The sequence below is a fragment of the Macaca fascicularis genome, chromosome 1 (assembly GCF_037993035.2).
Source record: "Macaca fascicularis isolate 582-1 chromosome 1, T2T-MFA8v1.1".
Classification (NCBI taxonomy): domain Eukaryota; kingdom Metazoa; phylum Chordata; class Mammalia; order Primates; family Cercopithecidae; genus Macaca; species Macaca fascicularis.
In genome coordinates this window covers 214,399,449-214,425,000 of record NC_088375.1, presented here as the reverse complement: position 1 = coordinate 214,425,000, position 25,552 = coordinate 214,399,449, and the positions used below count along the sequence as shown (strand labels likewise).

Genomic DNA, 25,552 nt, shown 5'->3' with positions numbered 1-25,552 from the left:
TACACAGTCCTTTGCCTGGGGATTTTGCAGCCCATACTTCCTGGAGGCATTTCCATGTTCACACAGCAGGCCCTTCCGATCAGCTCTCAGGCCTTGCTGGCCTCCTGGGCCAACACCGAGCCATTAGCCCGTCAGCCATGTCTTGCTGGTGGCTTTAGTAGGGACATAGGAGGGCCTCTCGGAGGGAAGGAGGGGAGGAGAATCGGTCACTTTGCTTGCTTCTTCCCAGACGGCTGCCCCTGGCTGGTGATCGCAGATTTTGGCTGCTGCCTGGCTGATGAGAGCATCGGCCTGCAGTTGCCCTTCAGCAGCTGGTATGTGGATCGGGGCGGAAACGGCTGCCTGATGGCCCCAGAGGTGAGTCCCGAGCGTGTTATGCGCCATCGGCAGCCCTTCCCCGACGCGTCCACAGAGTGCAGAAGGAGACTTGATGCCTCTGATCACCCAACACCTCCATCTTTTCTGACCCATAATTTGGCACAAGTTCTTTCCCTGCCACTTCGCTTTCCTCCGACTTTCCCTCGTGTTCCAGGGCAGTGCGAGTCCTGTCACATAAACCAGGCGGTCTAAGCAGACCCCTTCTGAGTCTGAGCCACAGCTCACTCAAGCTCCGGGCTCCTTGGGACAGAGTTCAGATTAGCCCGTCAATCAGGTGACGTGTAGGACATGAAAAGGTTAGATAGGCGGGCAGCATGGTATCTCACCCACTGCTTCTGAACAGGTGTCCACGGCCCGTCCTGGCCCCAGGGCAGTGATTGACTACAGCAAGGCTGATGCCTGGGCAGTGGGAGCCATCGCCTATGAAATCTTCGGGCTTGTCAATCCCTTCTACAGCCAGGGCAAGGCCCACCTTGAGAGCCGCAGCTACCAGGAGGCTCAGCTACCTGCACTGCCCGAGTCGGTGCCTCCAGACGTGAGACAGCTGGTGAGGGCACTGCTCCAGCGAGAGGCCAGCAAGGTGAGGCTGTCCCGGCTTCGAGGGGATGGTATGGGTGGAAACCTCTGTTCTCGTTCCAGAGTGAAAGTCAGGTTTGGGCCAGAGCCACAGTGACAGATCCTCTGTGTTAGGAAGGTAAAGGCTAGTTACAGGAGAACAAAAAACAGATTTTAATGTAGATAGGAGTAGGAGCGCTAGCCACATCATAGTCAGAATCCCAGCAGTTCAACTCCTGTGGCTTTTTAGTTGCTTAAAAAGTTGTTCAGAGGCCAGACACGGTGGCTCACGCCTATAATCCCAGCACTTTGGGAGGCCAAGGTGGGTGGATCACTTGGGACCAGGAGTTCCAGAGCAGCCTGGTCAATGTGGTAAAACCCCATCTGTAATAAAAATACAAAAATTAGCCAGGTGTCGTGGCGCATGCCTGTAATTCCAGCTACTTGGGAGGCTGAAGCAGGAGAATCACTTGAACCTGGGAGACAGAGGTTGCAGTGAGCCAAGATCACACCACTGCACTCTGGCCTAGGTGACAGTGCAAGACTCTGTCTCAAAAAAAAAAAAAAAAAAAAAAAAAAAAAAAGCTATTCAGAGAGAAAAGGATGTATTTTTGAGAAACATTTAATGGAGATGTAGCTCATGGAAACAGCTGAGAACTGATCAGAGAGAGAGAGATGGAAAACATCTCCTGAGAGCAGATCTGGACGTTGTGAAATTAATATAAAGGAATGCATAGGCAGACCCGTCTGAAGCCGTAATTGGAGTGGCAGCTGGCTCAGGGGCAGGCTTAGTGCAAAGAGCTGAGCCATAACTGCGTCCCAGCACTGTTCTGCCACTCTGTTAACCGCTCTCTGTACGTAGCCTGCTATCTTGGTGCACAGTGATGGTTAGAATAACAGCTGCAACCAGTTACGAAATGATAGGAGGCAACTTACCTGGTACAAGGGACCAGATAGCTGTGCACAAGAGGCACTGGGCTTTCCACCGGGGGGAAAGGCTGTTTAAACAATGCATGCTACCCCATGCAGAGGTGTACACGTGGAAAAGCTTGGAGCACGGGGAGGGGCAGGCAGTATTTGTCACCTGAGTGAAGGGCATCAGTAGGAGATGGGGTAGAGGAAGAACTGGGTTGGGACCAGAGAAAGGAAGACCCTCACTAACAAAGCAGGCTTTGGGTTGAGACAGCATTAACAGATGTTCTAACTTTAGCTTCCCTTCCTGTTGCAGAGACTATCTGCCCGAGTAGCTGCAAATGTGCTTCATCTAAGCCTCTGGGGTGAACAGATTCTAGCCCTGAAGAATCTGAAGTTAGATAAGATGGTTGGCTGGCTCCTCCAACAATCGGCTGCCACTTTGTTGGCCAACAGGCTCACAGAGAAGTGTTGTGTGGAAACAAAAATGAAGATGCTCTTTCTGGCTAACCTGGAGTGTGAAACGCTCTGCCAGGCAGCCCTCCTTCTCTGCTCATGGAGGGCAGCCCTGTGATGTCCCTGCATGGAGCTGGTGAATTACTAAAAGAACTTGGTATCCGCTGTGTCATGATGGTCTGTGAATGGTGAGGGTGGGAGTCAGGAGACAAGATGGCGCAGAGAGGGCTGGTTAGCCAGAAAAAGCTTCAGGCTTGGCAAATGGAAGAGCTTGAGTCAGAGTTCAGTCTGCAGTCCTGTGCTCACAGACATCTGAAAAGTGAATGGCCAAGCTGGTCTAGTAGATGAAGCCGAACTGAGGAGGGAGAGGCCTGCATCCACATAGAGGCTCCAGGCCAAGGCACTGGCTGTCAGTGGCAGAGTTTGGCTGTGACCTTTGCCCCTAACATGAGGAACTCGTTTGAAGGAGGCAGCGTTGCATGTCTGCATTTGCCACCTGGATGAAGGCAGCTATCAGCATGGGTCAGCACGAGACAGCAGATTCAGTTACGGGAGTGGGAAACGTCTGCGTGAGGCCTGGGCCTCTGTATTCCCAAGCTGTGTGTTCTGGACCAGCTACTGAATTAATCTCACATAGCGAAAGTGACTGATGAGCAAGTGTGGGGATTTACACTTGAGGGCTTCCCTCCTGACCAGCCTCTCTTACAGGAACTGTGAAATATTAAATGCAAATTTACAACTGCAGATGACGTATGTGCCTTGAACTGAATATTTGGCTTTAAGAATGATTCTTACACTCTGAAGGTGAGAACATTTTGTGGGCAGGTATCAACATTGGGGAAGAGATCTCACGTCTAACTTTATACATGATTTTTAGGAACACAGCTATTGCCTAAATAAAGCAACGTCAACATGCAGTTAAGGTTCTCTTCAACTAAGCTGTTCTAGTTTTCTCTTCCCCAGCACTGTCATTCTAGATTTTCCATTTCAGTGATTCCCACCCCTCAGTCTACTAGCAACTTTCTTGTATCCTTTGAGGAGATGTTAGGAAGACTCATCATTTCACAGTTAAAGACAGTCCAGTCCTAGGCAAAATTTCATGAAGCCACTTAGGACTTTGTATCTAGTCATCACCAAACAGCAATCCCCACCCACAGCCGTTAGCAAAGCAGGACGGAGGCAAGGTGAAATTTGAGGGCGACGTCGCTCTTTATTTTAGAAATGAGAGTGACTGCACATATGAAAAATGCCAATTAGCAATTCAAAGTGGAAAAACTTACATAAAAATTATCCCGACTCCCACCCGTTGGCTCTCAGTGTTACATCTCCCGCAGAGGTAAAGTTGTGCCATTCTCCCATGGCTTTAAACAAAGCAAAATAAAACCACCAATCCTAACAACCCCCGCCCCGTCTCCACACTGTGCAGAGTCCCGGGGCTCTGGCCCCTCAGTCAGACTTCTCCTTCTCCTTCATGTGCAAGAAGACGATGCTGAAGATGAAGAGCCCCAGCATCATGGAGAAGGCGCTGGTGTAGTAGGGGTAGGCTGAGGGGATGAAGCGCTCATACTGTGTGTGCTGGAGTGGCCGCACGGATACCTGCAGGACAGACGTAGCAACACCTGGCCACTGCAGAGCCTGGGCAGGGGACATGCTAGCTGAAAACGGGCTGTCACCTATGCTTACCTGAGTGGAAGAGTACAGGTGTGTGTAGCCTAGCCGGTTGTAATCCACTTTAAACTGGAATACACCATACACATCAGGCAACTTGAACTGAACGCTGTATTTGCCACCTGCAGAAGAACCAACACGAATAACCGGGAGGGGTTTCCCAGAGCGTTTCCTGGTTGGGCCTCGGGAGCAAGTGAGGCCTGGGCCGTTTCTGGCAGTATCCTTGTGCAGGAACTACACTCACCTTTCTTCTTCAGGAAGGTCCTCACAAAAGGATCGATGCGGACAAACTCCAGCTGAATGTCATCGCCATCAAAGGGGACCCATTTCCCATTTGAGAGCTGCTGGATCACGATGCTGTACTCCTGAGATAAAAGGCCAGGTTAGCCACGGCTGGCCGTGACTGGAGGCGTGCCACCACCCGCAGGCAGAGCTGCACTTAATTCCCACCCGACGAACGTGGCAGGAACGCCCAGGAGTTCAGAAGACCTGCAGATGCCCCGCCACCTGGCCCTGATCAGTAACCAATCTCTCTCCTCAGCAAGGTTAATTCCCCCAACACAGCATCTCTGCCTCTTCTCTGAAGGCTCAAATGCCTTCACACAGTATTCATGGCACATCAAAGTCTGGACTCAGACCACCCTGCTGACCCGGAATGTGCCAGGCACTTTCAAGCATTCATGCTTCCATATTCGCTTTCTCTCACCTAACAAAATCATCCTAATGACCTAACCGAAATGTCGTTTCTCTTATTAAGTCCAACTTTCTGGGCAGAGTTAATCAGTGAAGCCCCTCCCACTGCTGCCACTCTTAGCAAATACACATACCTCTTCAAAAGAAGTGCTCCTATTAGGACATCAGTTTTCATGCCAAGCTCTGCATTGAACCTGGCATGCTCGGGTGTAAGGATTAACTTCTTCATCTTTATGTATGCCCTTTAGGCCAGCACAGAAGTGTTCAATAAGTGCTTCTGAGCTGAGCCCAGTCAGCTTGGCAAACCCTTGGGGCCCTCCCACCCCAAGCATCTCTTACCACTAGGTCAGTGACAGTGTAGGCATTGGGTGGGGCTGTCTCGCCCACCCGGTGATGGGACACAGGCCCCACACGGAGAACACCCTCCTCCTTGAACACCCAGCGGGAGAGGGCCACAGCTAGCTCATAGTTGCCTGTCTGGGAATACCTGCAGGAGGGAAACAGAAGAAGCTTGGGCACCAGAGCCACCTTTTTTCCAGTGGTGCCTGATGGGCAGGACCGCTCATGTCCACCATGACAATGCCCTAGCAAAGTTCTGCTTATAGGCCTTGGGCACCTAGGGACCCATGGTTAAAGGGAACACAGGAAAAAACGGAAAGATACGGGTGGTTGGGTGTTATTGCTCTGGGTGTCATTTGCACAACAAATACACAATTTTCTAAAAGGAACGGGAGGTTAGGGATCTCTAGATGTCACGACTACCTTAAAGAATTGGAAGTGCCAATACCAGCAATATAGCAATAAAGCCCTGAAATAATCTGACAGCATCTGAAACACTCAGCCTCTGACACTTTGAGCTAAAAGCCTCCTCCTTCCCCTTCTGAGTCCTCCCCATATACACAGACTGCACCACCTGGATCCCCGGCCCCTAAGCCTCCTGGCAGCTACCTCTGGGAGCCAGGTGCTGCCTTCTGCACTGCTGAGTTGAAGAAGGAGTCGCTGAAGAAGTCGAGGGAGCCGCTGAAGATGACACGGGCATTGTTCCTGGCCTGGAGCCCAGCAATGAGGAGGGTGTTCTTCCCCACCGCATGTGGATACTGGGAACAAAACAAGGCTGTGACCCAAGCAGTTCCAAGTAAGGGAAAAGCTGCCGCGCCTCCCGAGCAAGAGGACAGCAGGCCAGACCAAAACGACCCTGGCCCTACCTGAAGGGGAAGGCTGAGGCCACACCGCTTCTGCTCATGCCCCACCCCACCAACTTGTCACTTCCTCCACCTCAGCCAAATGTGCTGTTCTGCTTCATTCTTATTTCGAAGGCTCAAGGTTGTGAAGCCCTTACCTGAGTGATAGGCTTATCTGGGAAGAAGGAGTAAGATGTGGAAGAGCCCGTCAGGATGTCCAACACCAAAGGGTTATCAGGATCAGCCACCATCCTGTAGCAGGACGAGAGCAGCCCAGCACTGGCCCCAGGAACTGAGTCCAAGGACATGGGATCCCCAAGAGCCAGTTCTTCCCAGGAATGAATCCTTTTGTCTTAATTGCCAACCACTTAGCTCTTGTCTTGCTATAACAATGGAGTTTGACTTTTTGTTTTGTTTTGAAGACAGATCTCACTCTGTCACTCAGGCTGGAGTGGAGTGGCACAATCTTGGCTCACTGCAACCTCCGCCTCCCGGGTCCAAGACATTCCCTTGCATCAGCCTCCCAAGTAGCTGGGATTACAGGCGCACACCACCATGCCCAGCTAATTTTTGTATTTTTAGTAGAGACAGGGTTTTACCATGTTAGCCAGGCTAGTCTTGAACTCCTGAACTCAGGGGATCTGAGCCTCAGCCTCCCAAAGTGCTGGGATTACAGGCATGAGCCACCGCGCCCAGCCAACTATTTTTTTGTGTGTGTTAAGAGAGGAGCTCTCACTATGTTGCCCAGGCTGGTCTCAAACTCCTGGCCTCAAGTGATCCTCCTGCCTAGGCCTTCCCAAAGTGCTGGGATTACAGGTGTGAGCCACTCTACTTGGCCTTGACTTAATATAATACATTAATCCCATTTATATAGCCCAAAAGCATCACAATTTTGGCTTGATTTCCCAAAAAAATTAAGTGACCCCTTATTCCCCTAGGTTTCTGCTGGTCTCTTCCTGCGCACTCACCCAACACCTCGAAAGAGGATGGGATTTAGAGATGATTTCCCAACGATGGTTGGGGCCTTCAGCAGGTTCTCAGTGTCAGCCACGATTAGCGTATGCTGCAAAGAGCAGATGGAAAGGTGGGTGGTCAGGAAAAGGTTCCTGAAGCCAGGGAGAACCTCCTCACGCCCTCTTGGTTTTTGGCTAGGCAGAGCTTTGCCTTATGTCCCTGAAACCTGGAGGGTGACAGGCCTGATTACCTGGCCAAGGTCTGAGATGTCATAGTTGTGATGGTCAATGACAGCCGTTTTCTCCTCATCAAACTCGATCCCACACTCACTGCCCAGCTCTCGAAGAGGGTCACCTGCAGAGACCCAAGAGACACCTGGCTGAGCCCTTACAGGGGGACCTTGGGCCAAGTGTCCTGGCTTCATTGTGACTCCCTCTCTGCCAGTCAGCCCCAGTGCCCTGCAGCTTCGTCCGGCTGTCAGCCCCAAATGGACCGCTGGACAGCAGCGTGGTATTCTGCCCCAGGAGTCACAATCTGAACTGATAAAACAGTTCCCTCACTGACTCCCCAGCTAAGGCCCACCCAGTGAATGCTAATTTGGCAGCTTCTGTTTGTAATGCTCTCCAACGCCCTGGAGAAGTGGAAAGCACCAGAACCTCCCAGGTCGGACTCACCAATGTCTGAGCTGGCAGCTACCAGCACACTGCCTCCACCGTCAATAAAGGCACTGATGGTCTCCACATTGATGTTGCCTCCAAAATCTGAAAGCAGGCACCAGACACAGTGACCCAGAGATCTCCTCTCCCTGCTCCTCTTGACACTGGCAGGGAGGGGACATGAAAGGCAGAGCAGCCACGATCACTCACAGAGCAGCACCCTCTGGGGGCCACAATGAGGGAGAGGTTACGAGCACCACATCCCAGAACGGAAAGGCCCCATCCTTCCAGCGTGAAGACTCAAAATTATGGCTCGGACTTAGAAACTTCTGGAGGTTTGGAGGAAACAGTCAAACATCCACTAATTGCACTGGTCAAGTAAGCTGTACGTATGCATTTGGAAATGCTGTACTGCCCATATTTCATCTCATCACCTGCACCTTTCACACTAGTGACGCTGATCACTGGAGTCAGTTTCCAGAGCCTGTCAATTCCACTCTGTCTAAATGGTTTGAGGAAGAGCACTTCTGCATCGCCGGTGATGCCGCCACTTGACGCCAGTACTCCCTGGTCTGGCATTAATCCATTTTTCCTTATTAATCCTACAGATTCTATCCATGACATCCACAACAGAGCCACCCAGTACACTGCTTTTTAAAAAGTGATCACCAAAAGGGCTCATTAATTTCCAACATTTGTAACTGTGAGATCCTATCCTTTTTTGGTCAATTAATTGGGTCATGTGACTACTGCTATAAGCATCTAAAACTAGCACTGGGTGGGGCTATTTGAGGCTCCAGAGTCTCCCCAAAGTGTACTCTGATGTTCAACCTAAGGTAATGAAGGAAGTGCTCAGTAATCCATTTATTCATTAAATGAGTAATTCTGTGAGCCGAGAAGAAAAACAAAGCGGACAGTGTGGGAGGGGAGCTCTTGTGCCAAGGCTGTTTAGGGAAGACCTGCAAGTGGCATCTGAGAAGATGTAAGCGTGAGCCAGGCAGTCTGTGGGGTCAGAGGATTCCCAGCATAGTGAACACCAGGTGCAAAGTCCCCAAGGCGGGTGGGCACGGTCACCAGCAAGGGGCCCAGTGTGGCTTAGCTGGAAAGAAAGGAGTGAGCAGCAGGAGGTAAGGCCGGGTGAAGTGAGGGCCCGGGCTGCGCAGGGCTCTGCACCCCACACAAGGGCCCTGTCGTGGGGAGCTGCTGGAGGATTCTGAGCAGGAGCCTGGCAGGATCTCCCTCCTATTTTTGAAGGATGATCCTGGCGGCGGGGTAGAGACTAGGGTACGAGGGTGAGCGTGGCCGTGGTGATGGGTTAGAAGGCCACTGTGAAAAGCTAGGCAGTGAAGAGTGCTGAGCTGACCGTGCAGCAGCAACAGAGGGAGGCGCGGCAGGCTTCCACGCCTTCTGAGGGCACAGCCGCAGGGCCTGCTGATGCTTTGACAGAGGCCTCAGAAAAGCTCCAAGGAGTCTGGCTGAGCAACCGGAAGGACGGACATGCCAATTTCTGAGACTGGACAGAGAAGTGTATCCATTAGACCCCTAGTAGCAGGTGGAAATAACTTTGTAAAGATCTGAATAGAAGAGCCCTGTTTCTTGAGGGGTAATCTTCAGCAGAAAATAAAAGTGCCTTACCTGACCTTCAGGCATACACAGAAGCTCCTGTACTCTCTACCTCTGCCTCTCATGCTACATTCAAAAAGCCATCTATCCACTCTCCTTCAGATCAAAAAGCCATCTATCCACTCTCCTTCAGATCAAAAAGCCATCTATCCACTCTCCTTCAGATCAAAAAGCCATCTATCCACTCTCCTTCAGAGAGGCCAGGCAGTCTTAGACATTCCAAAAGCAGCCTATTGGCAGTGCAGTGGTTTGCAATCTTGGGCGATTTTGCCCCTCAGAGCAACGTCTGGAGACATTTCTTCGCTGTCACATAACAGGAAAAAGTGGCTACTGGCATTAATAGGCAGAGGCCCAGGGTGCTGTTAAACACCCTACAGTACACAGGACAGCCTCACTGTAAAAAATTATCCAGTCTGAAATGTCAAGAGTGCACCTGTTGAGGAACTCTTGTAAGGTAGAGAGAACACGGGCTTTGAAATTGAGACCACCTGGGGTTAAAACTAGGCAAATCTCTTCATCCTTTTGAACCCATTTCCCCATCTATAACAGGGATCCAGTTTTTCCTGGGTATAGAGGATGCGCTGAAAATTTCTTCCCTTGTAGCCATGACTGCCAGTGACCTGGGAGCCTTCCGATGCCAGAGAGGGCAAAGAAGCCACTGGAACATGGAGAGGGAAGCCAGATCAGCACTCACACACCTGAGAGAATGACAGTGACAGTGGTCATGGGACCAGGGCAGGGCCCTGGGAGCAGACACCAAACCCCTACACCCTGAACCCTACCCTGCAGCCTTCTCCCAAGGAACGCCTGAGGATTTCCTGCAGCAGCACCTTCCAAAGTGTGGGACCCACTCCACCAGAGGCAGAAAAGGCAGCAACAGGAATGCGGGAACCGGGTTTTAAATAACCTTGAATCTCAGGGACAGAAATTACTCCCCTTCCTTACTTTTCAAGCTTTCTCCATCAAAGAGAATGTCTTAGTTTGATACTAGTTGTTAGAACTTCTAATGCTTGCTAATCTCTTTTCAAGAGGGAACCTCAGGTTCAAAGCCTTCAGCAGGCAGCAGTATCTGGCTAGAACTTACGGATGTTGTTTTTATTCTATTTATAGTTACCTTCTATGTACGTCAAGTGACGACACTGGATTTCCATTTTCAGTGGTGATTCTGGGCTCACTATTGGTTCCCTTTTAAAATGTTATTCTAGTTTAGTTTTGTTTTTTTCTTCTTTTTTGAGACAGGGTCTTGCTCTGTCACTTATGCTGGAGTGCAGCTGGCATGATCTCAGCTCACTGCAGCCTTGACCACCAAGGGTCAGCAATCCTCCCACCTCAGCTTCCCCAGTAGCTGGGACTACAGGCATGTGCCCCACACCCAGCTAATTTTGTTCATTTTTTGTAGAGATGAGGTGTCACTATGTTGCCCAGGCTGGTCTCAAACTCCGCGACTCAAGCGATCCTTCTGCCTTGGCCTCCCAAAGTGATGGGATTACAGAGATAATCTATCGTACCTAGCCTTTTTTTTTTCTTTTGAGCAGGTCAATTTGAAGAAAAATACTAGGTAGTTATTAGCACAGGAGATATGTAATATGGTAAAAACCATGAAGGATGTGTGTAAATAACTAAAGTTGGGGAAACACTGTTTTTCACTCTCTGCTGTTTCTCCCACCAACAGTATCCTCTCTCAGCCCACTCCCGACCAGTCTCATTCACTGCTGCTTTCCTTCGGACCTATACAAGCTGACAGTGCTTCCACTTCATCTTACATCCTGACACAGGGTTTGGTAACTCATTTCAGGTCTTTACTTTTATTTCCTCAAAAACAGACTGAAAGAACTCCTCTAGGGCAGACTCCCTATCCTTAAGATCTCCCCCAGTCCACTGTATGGTACCTATTTCAAAGTTTCAAACACAGTAAAAACTTGGCAAACCACCCATTACTACACTGAAGCCTCCATTCACCTGCCCAGTCATCTGAATATTTCAACTTATACCAATTGGGGGTGATATCCGCCTAACTAATCTTGCCTCCAAAAAGCCAATTCCAAAAGCACACGTTGCAAGGGAGTTGGGAGTGACACAGTAAGTAACAGAAGCCTAGGAAAAATACTTGAGGGATTTGGTGGAACCGAACCTCACGTGAACTACAGAGAATAAACAAGCCATGTCCCAGTTATTCGAGAGTCTGAGGGAGGATCCCTTGAGCCTGGGAGGTAGAGGCTGCAGTGAGCCATGATCGAACCACTGCACTCAGCCTAGGGGACAGAGCAAGACCCTGTCTCAAAAAAAAAAAAAAGGCGCCAATGAAGAACTTCCTAGGCTTCATTAACTGAAGGGAGGAAGGCAGTCCTGTCTTAGACAGGGGTAACTTGAGTCTTTTGAGAAAAAGATAAACTGAAGCAAATAAGAGAATGACTAACATGCTCACCAAAAAAGTATGGCAAAAGAGAAACAGCCAAGGAGCTGGGGATGTTCAGCCTGGAGGAGAAACAACTGAATAAGCTATGACTATGTGGAGGCTATGCCTCCAAGCAAGATAAGCATTAGATCTATTCTCTAAGGTGCTGGGGAGCTTAAGAACAAAATAAAGCAGGAGACAATATTTGCTTAATATAAGAACTTCTTAACAGAATTGTTCAGTGGTGGAGTAGATTGCCTCGTAAAACAGGAATACTCAAGTATAAATTGGATAATCTGGCCAAGATATTCATTCTGTTAAACGACTAGCTCTCTGCGAGGCTGCTGGACCTATCTATCCAGCCTCAAATGGGAGGAGGGGTAGACTGGATAATTGCTAAGGCTCTTTTTCCAGCCCGAGACTATGAATCTATCTGAATTCTTAAGATCAACTGCCACAATGCACAATGCCTCTTTATAGCAATCCATATTAATAACAGGCCATTTCCTCTTTCCACCCAGGCAAACCCAACCCAGGAGATTTCCATCTTTCTATGAGGCCCTTTACAGAGTAAACTCCCTTCTCAGTAGAGCAGCAGGGTCCTGGGTTCCATAGTCTGCAGCAACACTTGACTCCACAATCCTTAGCTGTGTCTTTTAGAAAGATCTCCCCTCCTAGGGTCAGGTCAGAAATGAGCCTTTTTCTCATCTCCGTGGTAGCTGCGCCCATCCTATCACCCAGGACATGCCCAAGAACCAGAAGAAAGCAATCCATCAGTCCCGGGTCTCGAATCCCAGCGCTAGGGGCGACGCGGAACCCTTACCTTCTACCGAGGGGGAGAAAATGATGAGATTGTCATAGAGGAATTCCCCATACTTTATGAGAGACAAGCTGGGGTCATCAGCGGTCTTGAATGTGAGCTCAAAGCCCCGGTCTAGACAAGAAAAAACAGGTAGTTGAGAAAGACGGGACGCGAAGGGAAACCCCTGCTGCAGACATCGCGGACCCGCACCCCAAGCGGCAGGCCAGACCCGGGCGGCCTGCTCCAGGAAAGGGAGTGGGGAGGAGAGTGCTCAATGCCCTCGATGCCGTAACAACCCCAGGCCCCCACACGCTCCTCCCTCAGACCCCGCTCTCACCCTTCAGGCTCCGGAAGAAAAGCGAATGAGTCTCCCGCACGTTGAGGTTGTCCAGCAGCACTAAGGTGCGGGGTCCGCTGGCGCAAACCGCGCCAAGCAAGGGCAGCAGCAACCAAAAGAGGGCCCAAGCCCGGGCCGCGGTGCTGGGCTCCATCTTCCTCCTCCTACCAAAGAACCCAGCACCTGGACACCGGAAGTACCCCGTCTACGGTAGCCCAATCGCGGCTCGTGGCCGTGGAGCATCACCCGGAAGTGATCGGCATACGCCGGGGCTAGGCGCCAGAGCCGGAGCTTTGGCGGTAAGGAGCGCAGAGCACAACCGGAAGTGTCCTGGTGGGAGGCGGATTCCTTGAACCCTATTGGTGAGAGTGTATCAAGGCCCCGCCTCCCTAAAGAAAAGGTTCAATCCTAGAGAGACAGCTCTGCAGCCGCGGCCAATCAACGAGGCCGAGCGCCCTTTGCTCCGCCCAGGCCGGCCTCCCGCCCCCTAGTCTGGAGCCCGCTGCCCGCTGGAGCTTGAGGGATTCTGCCTGGGTTTGACCGTCGCGTCCCGGACAGGTTGTGGAGCCACCTTCTCGCTGGCGGGGTCTTCACTGGGCCTGGGAAGGCTCGGGATCAGGAACTAAGCCCCACCTCCACCATCTCTAGGGAAGAGGGGTTGGAAGAGTAAGATCAGGGCCAGGGCACTTGGAGCCAGCTTCCTGGGGCTCACGGCTCCAGGGGCCATGGCATGGACGGGCCTGTCCTGCCCAGCTCGGTGGCCCACGCTGGAGACTGTGGATGGGCAGTGGACTGGCCTAGCGATGGTTCTGTTTCCAAGCTGCATCTCTCACTAGCCGTTACCCGGGCATTGCACTTCTCTCCAGGACAGTTTCCCTGGCTGTAAATAGGGCTAAGGACGAGGTCCAGCTTCGCTGCTTATCTGTGTGCCTTAGGAACAGCCATTTAATTAACTCATCTCTGGGCTCTTGGGAGGAACATGGCAGGTTTTGAAGCACTTAGCGCCAGGCTAGACTGAACATCCATTCAATAATGTGGCTCCCACCTCTTCTAGGTTAGTACAGAGGCCACCCGGTTCACGTCAGACCTGCCTTTGCCCACCAGGGGTCTAAGTAAAAACTACCACAAGCAGCAAGACTTCCACTGTCCTCTGCGTCCCAACCACAATCCTGAGGCCAATGGTGACGGCACTTGTAGAGACAGAAGGTAGCAGTTCCTTTCTGACACTTGTCCACCAACCCAAAAATTGGGCAAAAATCAAAACCTCCCTCCATGCATCTTCTTAACGGACTCTGCTTGCTCTCCATTCCCACTGGCTCCGCCCCAAGGTAAGCCTCTGCAGAGCTCCTGGCTCCTTCACCCTAACTCCTGCCCTTCACCCTCGACACACAATACCACGTCCGCGCACCTCTAATTCAGAGCCAACGGTGTTAAACTGTTGTTTAGGAGTCGGCCACAGCACAGGGACACCCCAAGGCTCTTTGCTGTCAGGTCTCCACCTACACTCATCTCAGCAGCCTCATCCCCCCTCAGTCCTTGCTCAGGGCGTCCATGCAACAGGAATGGCCCAGCCTTTAACCCCCTGAGTTCCACACCTCCTGCCTTTTGCTTTGCAGCGCCCTCCGCCAGGAGCCCCCTCCTTACACCCCCATCTTAAACCTCCCGGGATCTTCTCCATCCTTTCTGGGAGCCCCACCCAGCACTGCTTCCTTCAGAAAGGCACTCTTTGTTCCCCATAAAGACCTCATCTCGACCAGGTGCAGTGGCTCACACCTGTAATCCCAGCACTTTGGCAGGCCGAGGCGGGCAGATCACTTGAGGTCAGGAGTTCGTGACCAGCCTGGCCAACATGGTGAAACCCCGTCTCTACTAAAAATACAAAAAAAATTAGTCGGGTGTGGTGACGGGCGCCTATAATTCCAGCTACTCATGAGGCTGAGGCAGGAGAATCGCTTGAACCCGGAAGGCGGAGGTTTCACTGAGCTGAGATGGCGCCACTGCACTCCAGCCTGGGTGACAGAGCGAAACTCCATCTCAAAAAAAGAAAATAATTTTTTTTTTTTTTTTTTTTTTTTGAGACAGTCTAGCTCTGTTGCCCAGGCTGGAGTGTGGTGGCGCAATCTTGGCTCACTGCAAGCTCCTCCCGGTTTCCCGCCATTCTCCTGCCTCAGCCTCCCGAGTAGCTGGGACTACAGGTGCCGCCACCACACCCGGCTAATTTTTTGTATTTTTAGTAGAGACGGGGTTTCACCATGTTGCCCAGGATGGTCTCGATCTCTTGACCTTGTGATCCGCCGGCCTTGGCCTCCAAAAGTGCTGGGATTACAGGCGTGAGCCACCACGCCCGGCCTAAAAATAATTTTAAAAAGACCTGATGTCACCTGTTCTGACTCAAGACGCACTGCCGCCTGCCACTGGCTGGACATCTCTGTAGCTGTCTAAGCACCCCCACCCGAGCTTCTCAAGAGTGTGAGCTTCTCAAGAGTGTGAGCCCAGGCCTGGGTGTTGTGGGGCCTGCCATGGAAATTGATACAAAATAGGGAGGCGGAGGACTAACACAGAGCACCTGCTATGCCCCAGGAGCTTTACATACTATCTCATTTAATCTTCACATGAACCCTGTGAGGTGGGCGTTATCCCCATTTCACAGATAAGGCTCAGAGTGAAATGGGTTCCAGGACTGTGCCAAAGGCCAAGCCTTTTCCCTTAGATTTGGGGCCCCCCACAGGAGAGGCCTGGGATAGAATGGGCAAGGGGAGGTACCCCCCTATGTGGACACAAATAGGTTGGCCTGGATTCATTTCTGGCTGTATCAGGGAACCCAGTCCCAGCACAGCCCCCAGGACTGTCAAAAGCTGGGCCCTTTTCTGGCCTCAGTGAGACATGGCCCTATTTTCCACAACAAGGGGTCTGCTTTCTTGGGTCACAGGTCCTTCGAGAATCTAATGAAAATTCAGACGCTCTTCCCAGAAGAATGTACTCACGATTGTAGGGAGCTGCAGAAACCCAGGAGGTCCCAGGCAAAAGAGCCCTTCTTCCAGAAAGAGCTTCCCTGGGACAGCCAGGCCACAATGGCAGGGAGGGGCCCCAAGTGACACAGTCAGAGGGCCAGAGAAGGGGAGCTTATCTTAAAAGCAGTTTATTGGGCAGCTTGATGTGGAGTGGCCTTCCCTGGGCCACAGACCAGCCAGGGGTGGGCAGTGCAGGAAGACTTGCTGTGGGACCCCTGTACCACCCACGGGGCAGGGCAGTTCTCAGGAAGTGGGGCCAGTCAGGCAGAGGCACAGTTCCTTCCCGGCTGATACTGAGCTTCCTCCACGTGGCAGCTGCTGCCCACTCCATCAGGGCTGGTGAAGGCCATGAAGCAGGTCTGAGGCTTTGAAGCAAAGACCAACACTGGTGGGCATGGGTGTGCGCTCCGTGGCAGGTGAGCAGACGGAAACACTGATGTGGTGCGAACAGCTGGAGCAGGCCTCTCTAAGGAGGACTGTTCAGCCTCCAAGGGGCTCCTGCCCAGGGCAGAGGTGGACTCTCTGGGGAACAGGGAAGGGAATGTGTCTTCCCAGGGCTGAGGGAGCCCTCAGGCCCTGGAGCGCTGTGTGGCAGGTGGGAGGAGGCCTGGCTGGGACTGCCCTGGGAGGGCCTGGCAGTCATTAGATGCCTATAAGGCAGACAGCGGCAGGCAGCTGTGCTCACAGAGGCTCACTGCCAAAGTTGCTTTTACTTTTCTTACGCTTGGCCTTGGTGAAAGGGATGTCAAGGGACTCGAGGCGGAAGGGCCGGGGCTGGGGCATTTCAGGGGCCTGGGTGGGTGGGATGGCAGGGTTGCTGAGTGGGCAGCTGAGGCCTGGTGGCGAGTTGTGATGTGCTGTGGGGAAGAGGGGCAGAGGTGCTGGTAAGCCAAGAGAGCAAGGATGGAGAGAAAATGCCCTAAGTGGGTAGGATGGAGAGCCTAGCCCACCCTGCTCCCGCCACCCCCTGCCCAGCCAGAGGCCCTGGCCCTGCAGCTGGGACCCCAGGCTCTGCAAGGCTGCTCTGGCTGAGGTCTCAGACCCAGCAACTATGTCTGCATCTAAAGAGGCTGGGCTGGGGAGTTGGGGTTTTAAAGCCTCAGACTGAGGCAGCCTGGGATCTCAAGCCAGTCAAGCCTGGGTTCAAAGCCCAGCTCCACTGCTTCCTATAACCTTAGAGAAGCTGCTTCATCTCTGAGCCTTAGTTTCCTCATCTGCAACATAGGCACAATGCCAGGCACTCAATCCTATTTCCCCACCCACCCCCCACCACCTTATTCCTCAACTCTACCCGTTCTGTCTCTTAAATAACCTCAATATATAGAACTAAAATTTGCTTTTTTTTTTTTTTTTTTTTAAAGACAAAGTCTCACTCTGTCACCCAGGCTGGAGTGCATTGGCACAGTCTCAGCTCACACGGTCTCAGCTCACTGCAACCTCCACCTCTCAGGTTCAAGCAATTCTCATGCCTCAGCCTCCCGAGTAGTGGGAATTACAGGCATACATCACCACACCTAGCTAATTTTTTTTTTTTTTTTTTTTTTTGAGACAGGGTCTCACTCTGTCGTCCAGACTGGAATGCAGTGGTACAATCTCGAATCACTGCAACCCCCACCTCCCAAGCTCAAATGATTCTCCTGCCTCAGCCTCCCAAGTAGCTGGGATTACAGGCACGCGCCACTACCGCCTGGCTAATTTTTGTATTTTTAGTAGAGAGGGGGTTTCACCATGTTGGCCAGGCTTGTCTCGAACTCCTGGCCTCAAGTGATCTACCCGCCTCAGCCTGCCAACGTGCTGGGATTACAGGCGTGAGCCACCACACCTGGCCAAGATTTGCTTTTTATTGCTATTTTATTGGAAGCTCTGCGGGCTTTGCTTTCAGTTTTAAAAGCAGATAAATGAAGTGATGCTTAATTCTTAAAAGCGTATTTTGCATTTGTGGCCCTTGACAAGTGAAGTCAATCTGCATTTGGAGGAAGTCACAATGCTGGCGTGTAACTCACCAGGAAGCTGGTGTGTAACTAGTGAGACCTGAACCCGTGCATCCCCAGCCGGGACCCTGAGCCATGTGCTGAGTGCCTACGGGGGCCGGGGAGACAAGGATGGAGCAAAGAGGAGACTCTGTATTGAGCACCAGCCCCCGGGCTGGGCCGTTTCCTCACCTCCTCTCACCTAATCCTGAGAAGTTGGTGTTACCCCCCACATTTTGTAGCTAAGGAAACTGAGGCTCCGAGAGGGAAAGCAGTTTTTGAACCCAGGTCTGTCTGACTTCAAAACTATCCCCTTCATGCCTCTCCCAGTTGTGTGGAGACAGTGGGAACAGGGGAGGGACACTCACTGAGGCTCTTCCTGGCGTCGGTGCTGAGGATCTGGCTGGCCCGCTTAGACCGGAAGTAGTTGCTGGCGATGTTTTCACTGTTGCTTCGGCTGAGCATGAGCCTATAGCGGTCCTCCTCCTGCCAAGATGCAGATGCCCGTGGTCACGCCCCCTTGTTTGTGCCCCTGGCACAGGGCTCCGCAGCCTCTGGCATCCTGCGGCAGTGGGGGGCCACCCCAGCCTCCCCCAAGTTATCACAGGGCTGGAGCAGGCACTGCCCACTCTGGTGTACCCTACACCGTAGGCCCTGGACTCGTGGGTGGGATCCCAGGTAGCTCGGGGCCAGGAAGTCAGAGTCTCCAGCCAAGCCTGCACCCGGCCTCCCCTTCCTTGAGATGGGAAGTGCCTTATTCTCTCTTACAAAGCTCAAAACAGGGTGTCCTGCCGGCTCCAGCAGGGGCCAGGGTGATACACAAACCCCAAATCTATCACGACATGTTCATAGAATAGGCAATGCGATGCTATCCTCAGCTCACGGGTACATTTGTGACCATTAGAACTGGAATCCTAGCATTTTTATCACCAAGAGCTATTATTTTTCACCACTATTATGGACTTGTTTTCTTCAGTCTAAACCTCCCTTTTCAGGGAATTGTCCTCCTTCCACTTGATGGTCCCAGTGGGGTGAGCATTCATAGAGCCCTATACTACATCTGACTCCCACCCCTTTGCTACACAGCTGGACATGTGACCCAGACTGCACCAATCACAGAACCACATCTTCCTAAACACAGTAATTGGTCCAAGAGTAGGCCCATGACCCAGGCAGAGCCAATCAGAATCTCTCCCTGAGCTGTAGTTTAAGGATGCTTTAAGACAAGGGCCTCCAACCCCCAGGCCATGGACTGGTACCAGTCCATGGGCTGCACAGCAGGAAGTGAGCGGCAGGTGAGCAAGTGAAGCTTCATCTATATTTACAGCTGCTCCCCATCGCTTGAATTATTGCCTGAGCTCCACCTCCTGTCAGATCAGCGGTGGCATTAGATTCTCATAGGAGTGCAAACCCTATTGTGAACTGCGCATGTGAGGGATCTAGGTTGCTCGCTCCTTATGAGAATCTAATGCCTGATGACCCGTCACTGTCTCCCATCACCCCTAGATGGGACCGTCTAGTTGCAGGAAAACATGCTCACGGCTCCCACTGATTCTACATTATGGTGAGTTATATAATTATTTCATTATATATTACAATCTAATACCAATAGAAATGAAGTCCACATTAAATGTAATGCACTTGAATCATCCCGAAACTATCCAACCCCCACCCTGTCCTGATCTGTGGAAAAATTGTCTTCTACGAAACTGGTCTCTGGTGCCAAAAAGACTGGGGACAGTTGCTTTAACAGACCAGGCCTCTCTCCCTTTTGGATCACCAATGGCCAGCAGTGATCCCGATCTCCAACCATGTGGAGAAAGCCTGCAGCTAGCATACCAACGGAAGCAGGAACAAGAGGTGAAGACATAGGCCAGGAGCGGTGGCTTACGCTGTGATCCCAACACTTTGGGAGGCCAAGGCGGGCAGATCACCTGAGGTCGGGAGTTCAAGACCAGCCTGACCAACATGGAGAAACCCTGTCTCTACTAAAAATACAAAAAAATTAGCTGAGACGTTGTGGTGCACGCCTGTAATCCCAACTACTCTGGAGGCTGAGGCAGGAGAATTGCTTGAACCTGGAGGCAGAGGTTGCGGTGAGCTGAGATCACACCACTGCACTCCAGCCTGGGCAACGAGAGCGAAACTCTGTCTCAAAAGAAAAAAAGAAAAAAAAGGTGAAGACAGACACAGACCCTGACTGTTTCAGCCCCTAGATCCAGCCATGCCTGAAACTGGTCCACTTACATGAACTAAAAAATTCCCTATTTTTCTTATGGTTGTTTGCTTTGGTATCTATCACTTGGAGCTGAACGCATTCTGACATAACCTCTTTGTGGTCCCAGATTAAGAATGTCTTTTTTCCTGGCAGCAAATTTCCTTTTGATGAAACTGCCAATCAAGCTCTAGACCACCATGAGTGGCCCCTTGCAGCCTGAGTTGCTCCGCCAGAGATGTTTGGTTGGAATTCATTAGCGATCTTATCATAACTGTAAAGGTATATTCTATGTGGGTTTTCTGAAATATTTGTAATGGCTTAAGGCAGAATCTGGCCTGCAGACTATTTTTGTAAATAAAGTTTTATTGGAACACCATTCATTTGTGTATTACCTGTGGCTGTTTTTGTGCTACAGTGGCAGAGTTGAGTGGTTGTGACAGAGACCACATGGTTCACAAAGCCCAAGATATTTATGATCGGGTCCTTTACAGAAAAAGTTTGTTGACCACTTATCAACAAACTTTTTGACCCCTGTCAAACCCCTGTCAAAAAGTTTGTTGACAACTCTTTGAGTTTTTCTATTAACTTAGCTGGTAGTTACTGTCCCCAGCAGCCGCCAGAGGCCCAGACACAAGGACACCAACAGGGGGTCCAGCTGCCTGGGTCCCTCTCTGGTGGCCCTGCCTAGCCTGAGGATCTATAAATAATAACAACTTTCATATCATTGTTCATGGAGTTGTGTCGTGGAAGCTGTGCCTGCTGACCAGGCCACCCCCAGGGACCGGTGGACTCCCCGCTGGTGCCCTTCTGTCTGGGCCTCTGGTGGCTGCTGGGGACAGTAGCTCCCAGCTAAGTTAACAAACTTGAAGAGTTTCATTGAAAACACCCTGCTTGGCCAGGCACAGTGGCTCACGCCTATAATCCCAGCACTTTGGGAGGCCGAGGCGGGTAGATCACGAGGTCAGGAGATTGAGACCATCCTGGCTATCACAGTGAAACCCCATCTCTACTAAAAATACAAAAAATTAGCCGGGCGTGGTGGCAGGCACCTGTAGTCCCAGCTACTTGGGAGGCTGAGGCAGAAGAATGGTGTGAACCCGGGAGGCAGAGCTTACAGTGAGCCGAGATCGCGCCACTGCACTCAGCTCACTGCACTCCAGCCTGGGCGACAGAGCGAGACTCTGTCTCAAAATAATAATAATAATAATAATAATAATAGTAATAATAAAAAGGAGGCCAGGCATGGTGGCTCACACCTGTAATCCCAGAACTCTGGGAGGCCGAGGCGGGTGGATCATGAGGGCGGGTGGATCACGAGGTCAAGAGATCAAGACTCTCCTGGCCAACATGGTGAAACCCTGTCTCTACTAAAAATACAAAAATTAGCTGGGCATGGTGGCACGTGCCTGTCATCCCAGCTGAGGCTGAGGCAGGAGAAACGCTTGAACTTGGGAGGCAGAGGTTGCAGTGAGCCGAGATCGCACCACTGCACTCCAGCCTGGTGACAGAGTGAGACTCCATCTCAAAAAAAAAAAAAAAAAAAACCACCCATGCTTTAAGAACATGCATTTCTGCCGGGCGCGGTGGCTCAAGCCTGTAATCCCAGCACTTTGGGAGGCCGAGACGGGCGGATCACGAGGTCAGGAGTTCGAGACCATCCTGGCTAACACGGTGAAACCCCGTCTCTACTAAAAAATACAAAAAACTAGCCGGGCGAGGTGGCGGGCGCCTGTAGTCCCGGCTACTTGGGAGGCTGAGGCAGGAGAATGGCGTAAAAACCCGGGAGGCAGAGCTTGCAGTGAGCTGAGATCCGGCCACTGCACTCCAGCCTGGGCGACACAGCGAGACTCCGTCTCAAAAAAAAAAAAAAAAGAACATGCATTTCTGTTGCACTGCAAAATATAGGAGATAGGTCTTGCCACTGAGCTTAGAAAAAGAATAAAAAAAGACAATACGAGAGAGGTGAAAATAAAGTGACTTAGGAATCCCAATTACTGCTTCATGAACCCTCTGAGGACCCTTGTGGTCTGAGGATTACCGGCAGGAAACCAGAATGTGCTGCTTGTCCTCTGAGTTTGAGGCTGAAGCCTCTGTCCTTCACCGGCAAGATGGGCCACCGGGAACCACTACTTTCCCTTGGTATTTATGACCGCGAGTGCCTTTGAATGAGGGCCAGAGGGGGTTGAGGGTCTAGGTGCCAATGGAGGGACATGAAAAGGATCCAGCCTGGGCCCCTTCTTTAATCCTTAGGCAGGAGGAAAGTAGAAGACCAGCTCTCTGCAGTAACGCTGTCCCACAGCACTGGGGGCAGAGCCCTCCCAGCCCCGACACCCCACTCCTTCTCCCCACCGGGAGGGAGTCCTCACCATGTTCGGCTCGCCGTTGTCTGCTGCAGAGGTTTTGCGGGCTGGTTTGTTCTGTGGCCCAGTTGAAACTGCTATGAGAAAACAAAAGCTGAAGTCACTGCTGCCTGGTGCAAGGCCCAGAGGAGGGCACAGGTGGAGGTGGGGGTCAGGCCTGGCTCAGGCTTAAACAGGGGAGGACGCTTCCCAGCCCAAGCCAAGGGATAATTTTAAGAAACAGACAGCAGGAGGGGCTCAGACACCAGAGAAGACCCTCATCTGCTTCCAGGCAAGATAGCAGCCAAGGGGCTTCCGGGAAAGACAGCAGGCGAGGGTGGGGACAGACAGGAAGGCTGCTGCATCCGAGAGCATGTGGGAAATGGAGCGGGCTGGGGTCTCAGCAGGGATAGTGTCAATGCCATCTATAAATATCAGAGATGTCGGACCTGGATGAACACTCTGAGCAAGAGGGAGGACTCCTGGGGGGCACTGTGGGCTCCCCAAATGCGCAGAGTCAGGTCCATGGCTGGAGAAAGAGCCACAGCATGTCTGGCTTTACTCTGAGACTCATCAGAGGTGAGGAGGCCTTCAAGGTCATCTCATCCAACCCCTTCTTTGTAAAGAAGCCCAGAGAGGGACAGTGATCTTCGGAACGTCACACGTGAGGTCAGCAGCAAGAGCGGAAGCTGAACCAGGCCTGAAACTCTGCACTGTGGGTTTCGATCCATGGTCCTCCCACTCACTGCTGTGACTGTGACTTTAGACCGTCTGAGATTGTGTGCTCCTATGTGAAAGGGGTAGAAGGCCTGTCCTTCTTAGGGCTGTTGTAAGGATGAACCAGTGGCAATGCTGATTAGGATAACATGTAGCAAGCACTCACTATGTGCCAGGCACTGCTCTAAGCGTTTCATGTGTATTAACACATTTCTGGTTTTTGTTTTTCGGGGGTTTGTTTGTTTTGAGACAGGGTCTCACTTTGTCACCCAGGCTGGAATGCAGTGGCACAATCTTGGCTCACTGCAGCCTTGACTTCCCAGGCTCAAGCAATCCTCCCGCCCCAGCCCCCCAAGTAGGTGGGACTACAGGTACACACTGCCACGCCTGGCTAATTTTTGTATTTTTTTTTTAGAGACAGGGTTTCATCACGTGGGCCAGGCTGATCTCGAACTCCTGGACTCAAGCGATCTGCCAGCCTCAGCCTCCCAAAGTGCTGGGATTACAGGCGTGAGCCACCATACCTGGCCTGTTAACACAGTTCAAGCCTTACAGCAACTTTAAGAAAGGTGCTGTTATTCATCCCCATTTCACAGATGAGGACACCGAGTCCCAAAAAGGGCACACAGGCAATGGTGCTGCCAGAATTCCAACCCACATCTGTCTGCCTCCAGACAGTGTGAAAACACACCACTTTCTCAGAGTCCTGACGCATTAGATACCCAGGCCCACGTGTCTGCTACACCCACAGCCTGCAAGGACAGGCCCACGCTCCCTGCCAGTCTGCAGGATGGTGAACCGTGAAGGAGGGAGGGGAGGGCAAGGGCCAGCCAAGCTCCTGACCTACTGGGAGGCTGGTTTTTGTGATGACGGGCTGTGGGATCTTCCAGAAGCCATTATCTTCGTCCCAGCAGGACTCACGCCGAATCTTCTCCAGGTTGCTGTAGTTACAGTCCCTGCGAATCAGGGGCTGCACCTGCTCCAGGAGTTGCTGCAAGAGCATGGAGTCACGCTCCTGCCGGCGGATGGTGGCCAAGTAATCGATCTTCTCCAGCTGAAACTCGGACTGCAGATCTTTGATCTCCACCTCTGCTGCCCGAAGCTGAAAGCAAAGGATGACAGGCAGTGAGCAGGGAAAGATACCTCCCGTTCCATCTAACCGCCCTGTCCACTCACTGTCCGGCCAGCAGCCACACATCGTCTGTTCACTGGCCTGATCAGCCATCCATTCTCATCCTCACCATCCATCCAGCCATCCTTCCCTCTATCCATCCATCCACCTTCTCTCACACCCACCAATCCTTCTGTCTATCCAACCACCCTGCTGCCTCTCCACCTGGCATTTAAATGAGCTCCTAATGTGTCCCCCCAGCCCTGCAAAATGCAGGGGAAAAGTTGATCAGCAACTCCAACAGCCAGCCCTCAGTCACTATCCCCCAGTGTACGTTTCATTCAGGGACCTTTTAGAAGGCCCCACATCCATCACCACAGTTCTAAAGGATCTCAGAGAACGGCACAAGTGACATCTCTAAGGAGGACAACAGGCACAAACTCTCCAATTGACAATCCTCACTCTCCCACTGCTACAGCCCTGTTACAGTGTGACAAACACTGGACCTAAGAGTAAGACCCACCTTGATTTGATCAGGGGTTCCAGATTCTTTTGGTCTCCTCAAGTCTGCCAGACTGGTCCCCCTGGTCCCTCCTGAGCACAGGTGACTGCCAGCCCCAGCCATAACCACCCTCTCCCTGAGCTCCAGGACTCCCTGGTACACAGTCTGTTTCCTCAAAGAGCAGGTACAGTTTGATTAGTAAAGAGGGATGTTTGAGGTTGGGCACGGTGGCTCACACCTGTAATCCCAGCACTTTGGAAGGCTGAGGCGGGTGGATCATTTGAGGTCAGGAGTTTGAAACCAGCCTAGCCAACATGGTGAAATCCCATCTCCACTAAAAATACAAAAAAATTAGCCAGGTGTGGTGGTGGGCACCTGTAATCCCAGCTGTTTGGGAGGCTGAGGTAGGAGAATTGCTTGAACCCGGGAGGTGAAGGTTGCAGTGATCACACCAGTGCACTCCAGCCTGGGCAACAGAGTGAGACTCTGTCTCACAATAAATAAATAAATAAGAAGGATGTTTGAATTCATGTACTGATACCCATTTGAGAACAGCTGGCAGGACACGGGTGGGCAGGACAGCCACAGAGAGGCTGGTGCACAGGGGTTTCAACTGGATTAACAATGTTCCATTTCTTTTGTTTTGTTTGTTTGTTTGCTTTAAATAGAGACAAGGTTTCACTTTGTTGACCAGGCTGGTCTCAAACTCCTGGACTCAAGCAGTCCTCCCATCTCAGCTTTCTAAAGTGCTGGGATTACATGCATGAGCCACAGTGGCCCAGCCTGCTCCTTTTTTTTTTTTTTTGAGACAGATTCACTCTGTCACCCAGGCTGGAGTGCAGTGGCGAGATCTCAGCTCACTACAACCTCTGCCTCCAGGGTTTGAGCGACTGTTATGCCCCAGCACCCGAGTAGCTGGGACTACAGGCTTGAGTCACCACACTCAGCTCACTTTTTTGTATTTTTAGTAGAGACAGGGCTTCACCATGTTGGCCAGGCTGATCTCAAATTCCTGACCGCAGGTGATCTGCCCGCCTTGGCCTCCCAAAGTATTGGGATTACAGGTGTGATCCA

At 51.7% G+C, this 25,552-nt stretch overlaps 3 protein-coding genes and 1 long non-coding RNA gene across 10 annotated transcripts in view; 2 read left to right on the top strand and 2 right to left on the bottom strand.

The window, feature by feature from the left end:
- The window catches only part of PINK1 (PTEN induced kinase 1), a 17,685-nt gene extending 14,640 nt beyond the window's left edge, over positions 1-3,045 (top strand). The window contains exons 6-8 of the mRNA XM_015452072.3: positions 230-357; positions 722-958; positions 2,162-3,045. Of these exons, the coding sequence (XP_015307558.2) occupies positions 230-357; positions 722-958; positions 2,162-2,419 (623 nt within the window). The 3' untranslated portion in view covers positions 2,420-3,045. The remainder of the gene's footprint in view (positions 1-229; positions 358-721; positions 959-2,161) is intronic.
- A 441-nt stretch (positions 3,046-3,486) lies between these two features.
- DDOST (dolichyl-diphosphooligosaccharide--protein glycosyltransferase non-catalytic subunit) lies at positions 3,487-12,779 on the bottom strand. The gene is made up of 11 exons (XM_015441471.3): positions 12,611-12,779; positions 12,295-12,405; positions 7,472-7,558; positions 7,048-7,151; positions 6,812-6,906; positions 6,002-6,095; positions 5,611-5,759; positions 5,002-5,149; positions 4,214-4,334; positions 3,985-4,091; positions 3,487-3,897 (listed from the first exon to the last, which is right to left on the bottom strand). Exons 1-11 carry the CDS (start codon positions 12,762-12,764, stop codon positions 3,748-3,750), a joined length of 1,320 nt encoding a protein of 439 aa, XP_015296957.1. The 5' UTR covers positions 12,765-12,779; the 3' UTR covers positions 3,487-3,747.
- Positions 12,780-13,099: 320 nt separating this feature from the next.
- On the top strand, positions 13,100-20,187 carry LOC123570228 (uncharacterized). Of its 3 annotated transcripts, none has more exons than XR_012425048.1 (4): positions 13,100-13,168; positions 13,665-13,938; positions 19,098-19,155; positions 19,963-20,187. It is a non-coding gene; the product is annotated as an uncharacterized lncRNA (long non-coding RNA). The 3 variants fall into 3 exon arrangements; XR_012425047.1 differs by having other exon boundaries at positions 19,322-20,187; XR_012425049.1 differs by lacking the exon at positions 19,963-20,187 and adding an exon at positions 19,333-19,767.
- Positions 15,737-25,552, bottom strand: part of KIF17 (kinesin family member 17) — a 54,915-nt gene continuing 45,099 nt past the window's right edge. The window contains exons 12-15 of one of the 5 annotated variants that reach the window (XM_005544544.4): positions 23,709-23,967; positions 22,176-22,246; positions 17,960-18,077; positions 15,737-16,478 (exon numbers count right to left, since the gene is read on the bottom strand). In XM_005544544.4, the coding sequence (XP_005544601.1) occupies positions 16,303-16,478; positions 17,960-18,077; positions 22,176-22,246; positions 23,709-23,967 (624 nt within the window). In that variant the 3' untranslated portion in view covers positions 15,737-16,302. The remainder of the gene's footprint in view (positions 16,479-17,959; positions 18,078-22,175; positions 22,247-23,708; positions 23,968-25,552) is intronic. The other 4 variants (XM_005544545.4, XM_065528663.2, XM_065528675.2 and 1 more) reach the window with 4 other exon arrangements.

What these genes read in the sequence shown, in the direction of transcription:
- DDOST (XM_015441471.3), bottom strand. Translation starts at nt 12,764, where the DNA reads ATGGAGCCCAGCACCGCGGCCCGGGCTTGGGCCCTCTTTTGGTTGCTG. An exon ending in TTTCTTCCGGAGCCTGAAGG is followed by an intron (nt 12,406 to 12,610) that starts GTGAGAGCGGGG and finishes TTTCTTGTCTAG; the next exon opens with ACCGGGGCTTTGAGCTCACA. An exon ending in ATCCTCTTTCGAGGTGTTGG is followed by an intron (nt 6,096 to 6,811) that starts GTGAGTGCGCAG and finishes GTCCTGCTACAG; the next exon opens with GATGGTGGCTGATCCTGATA.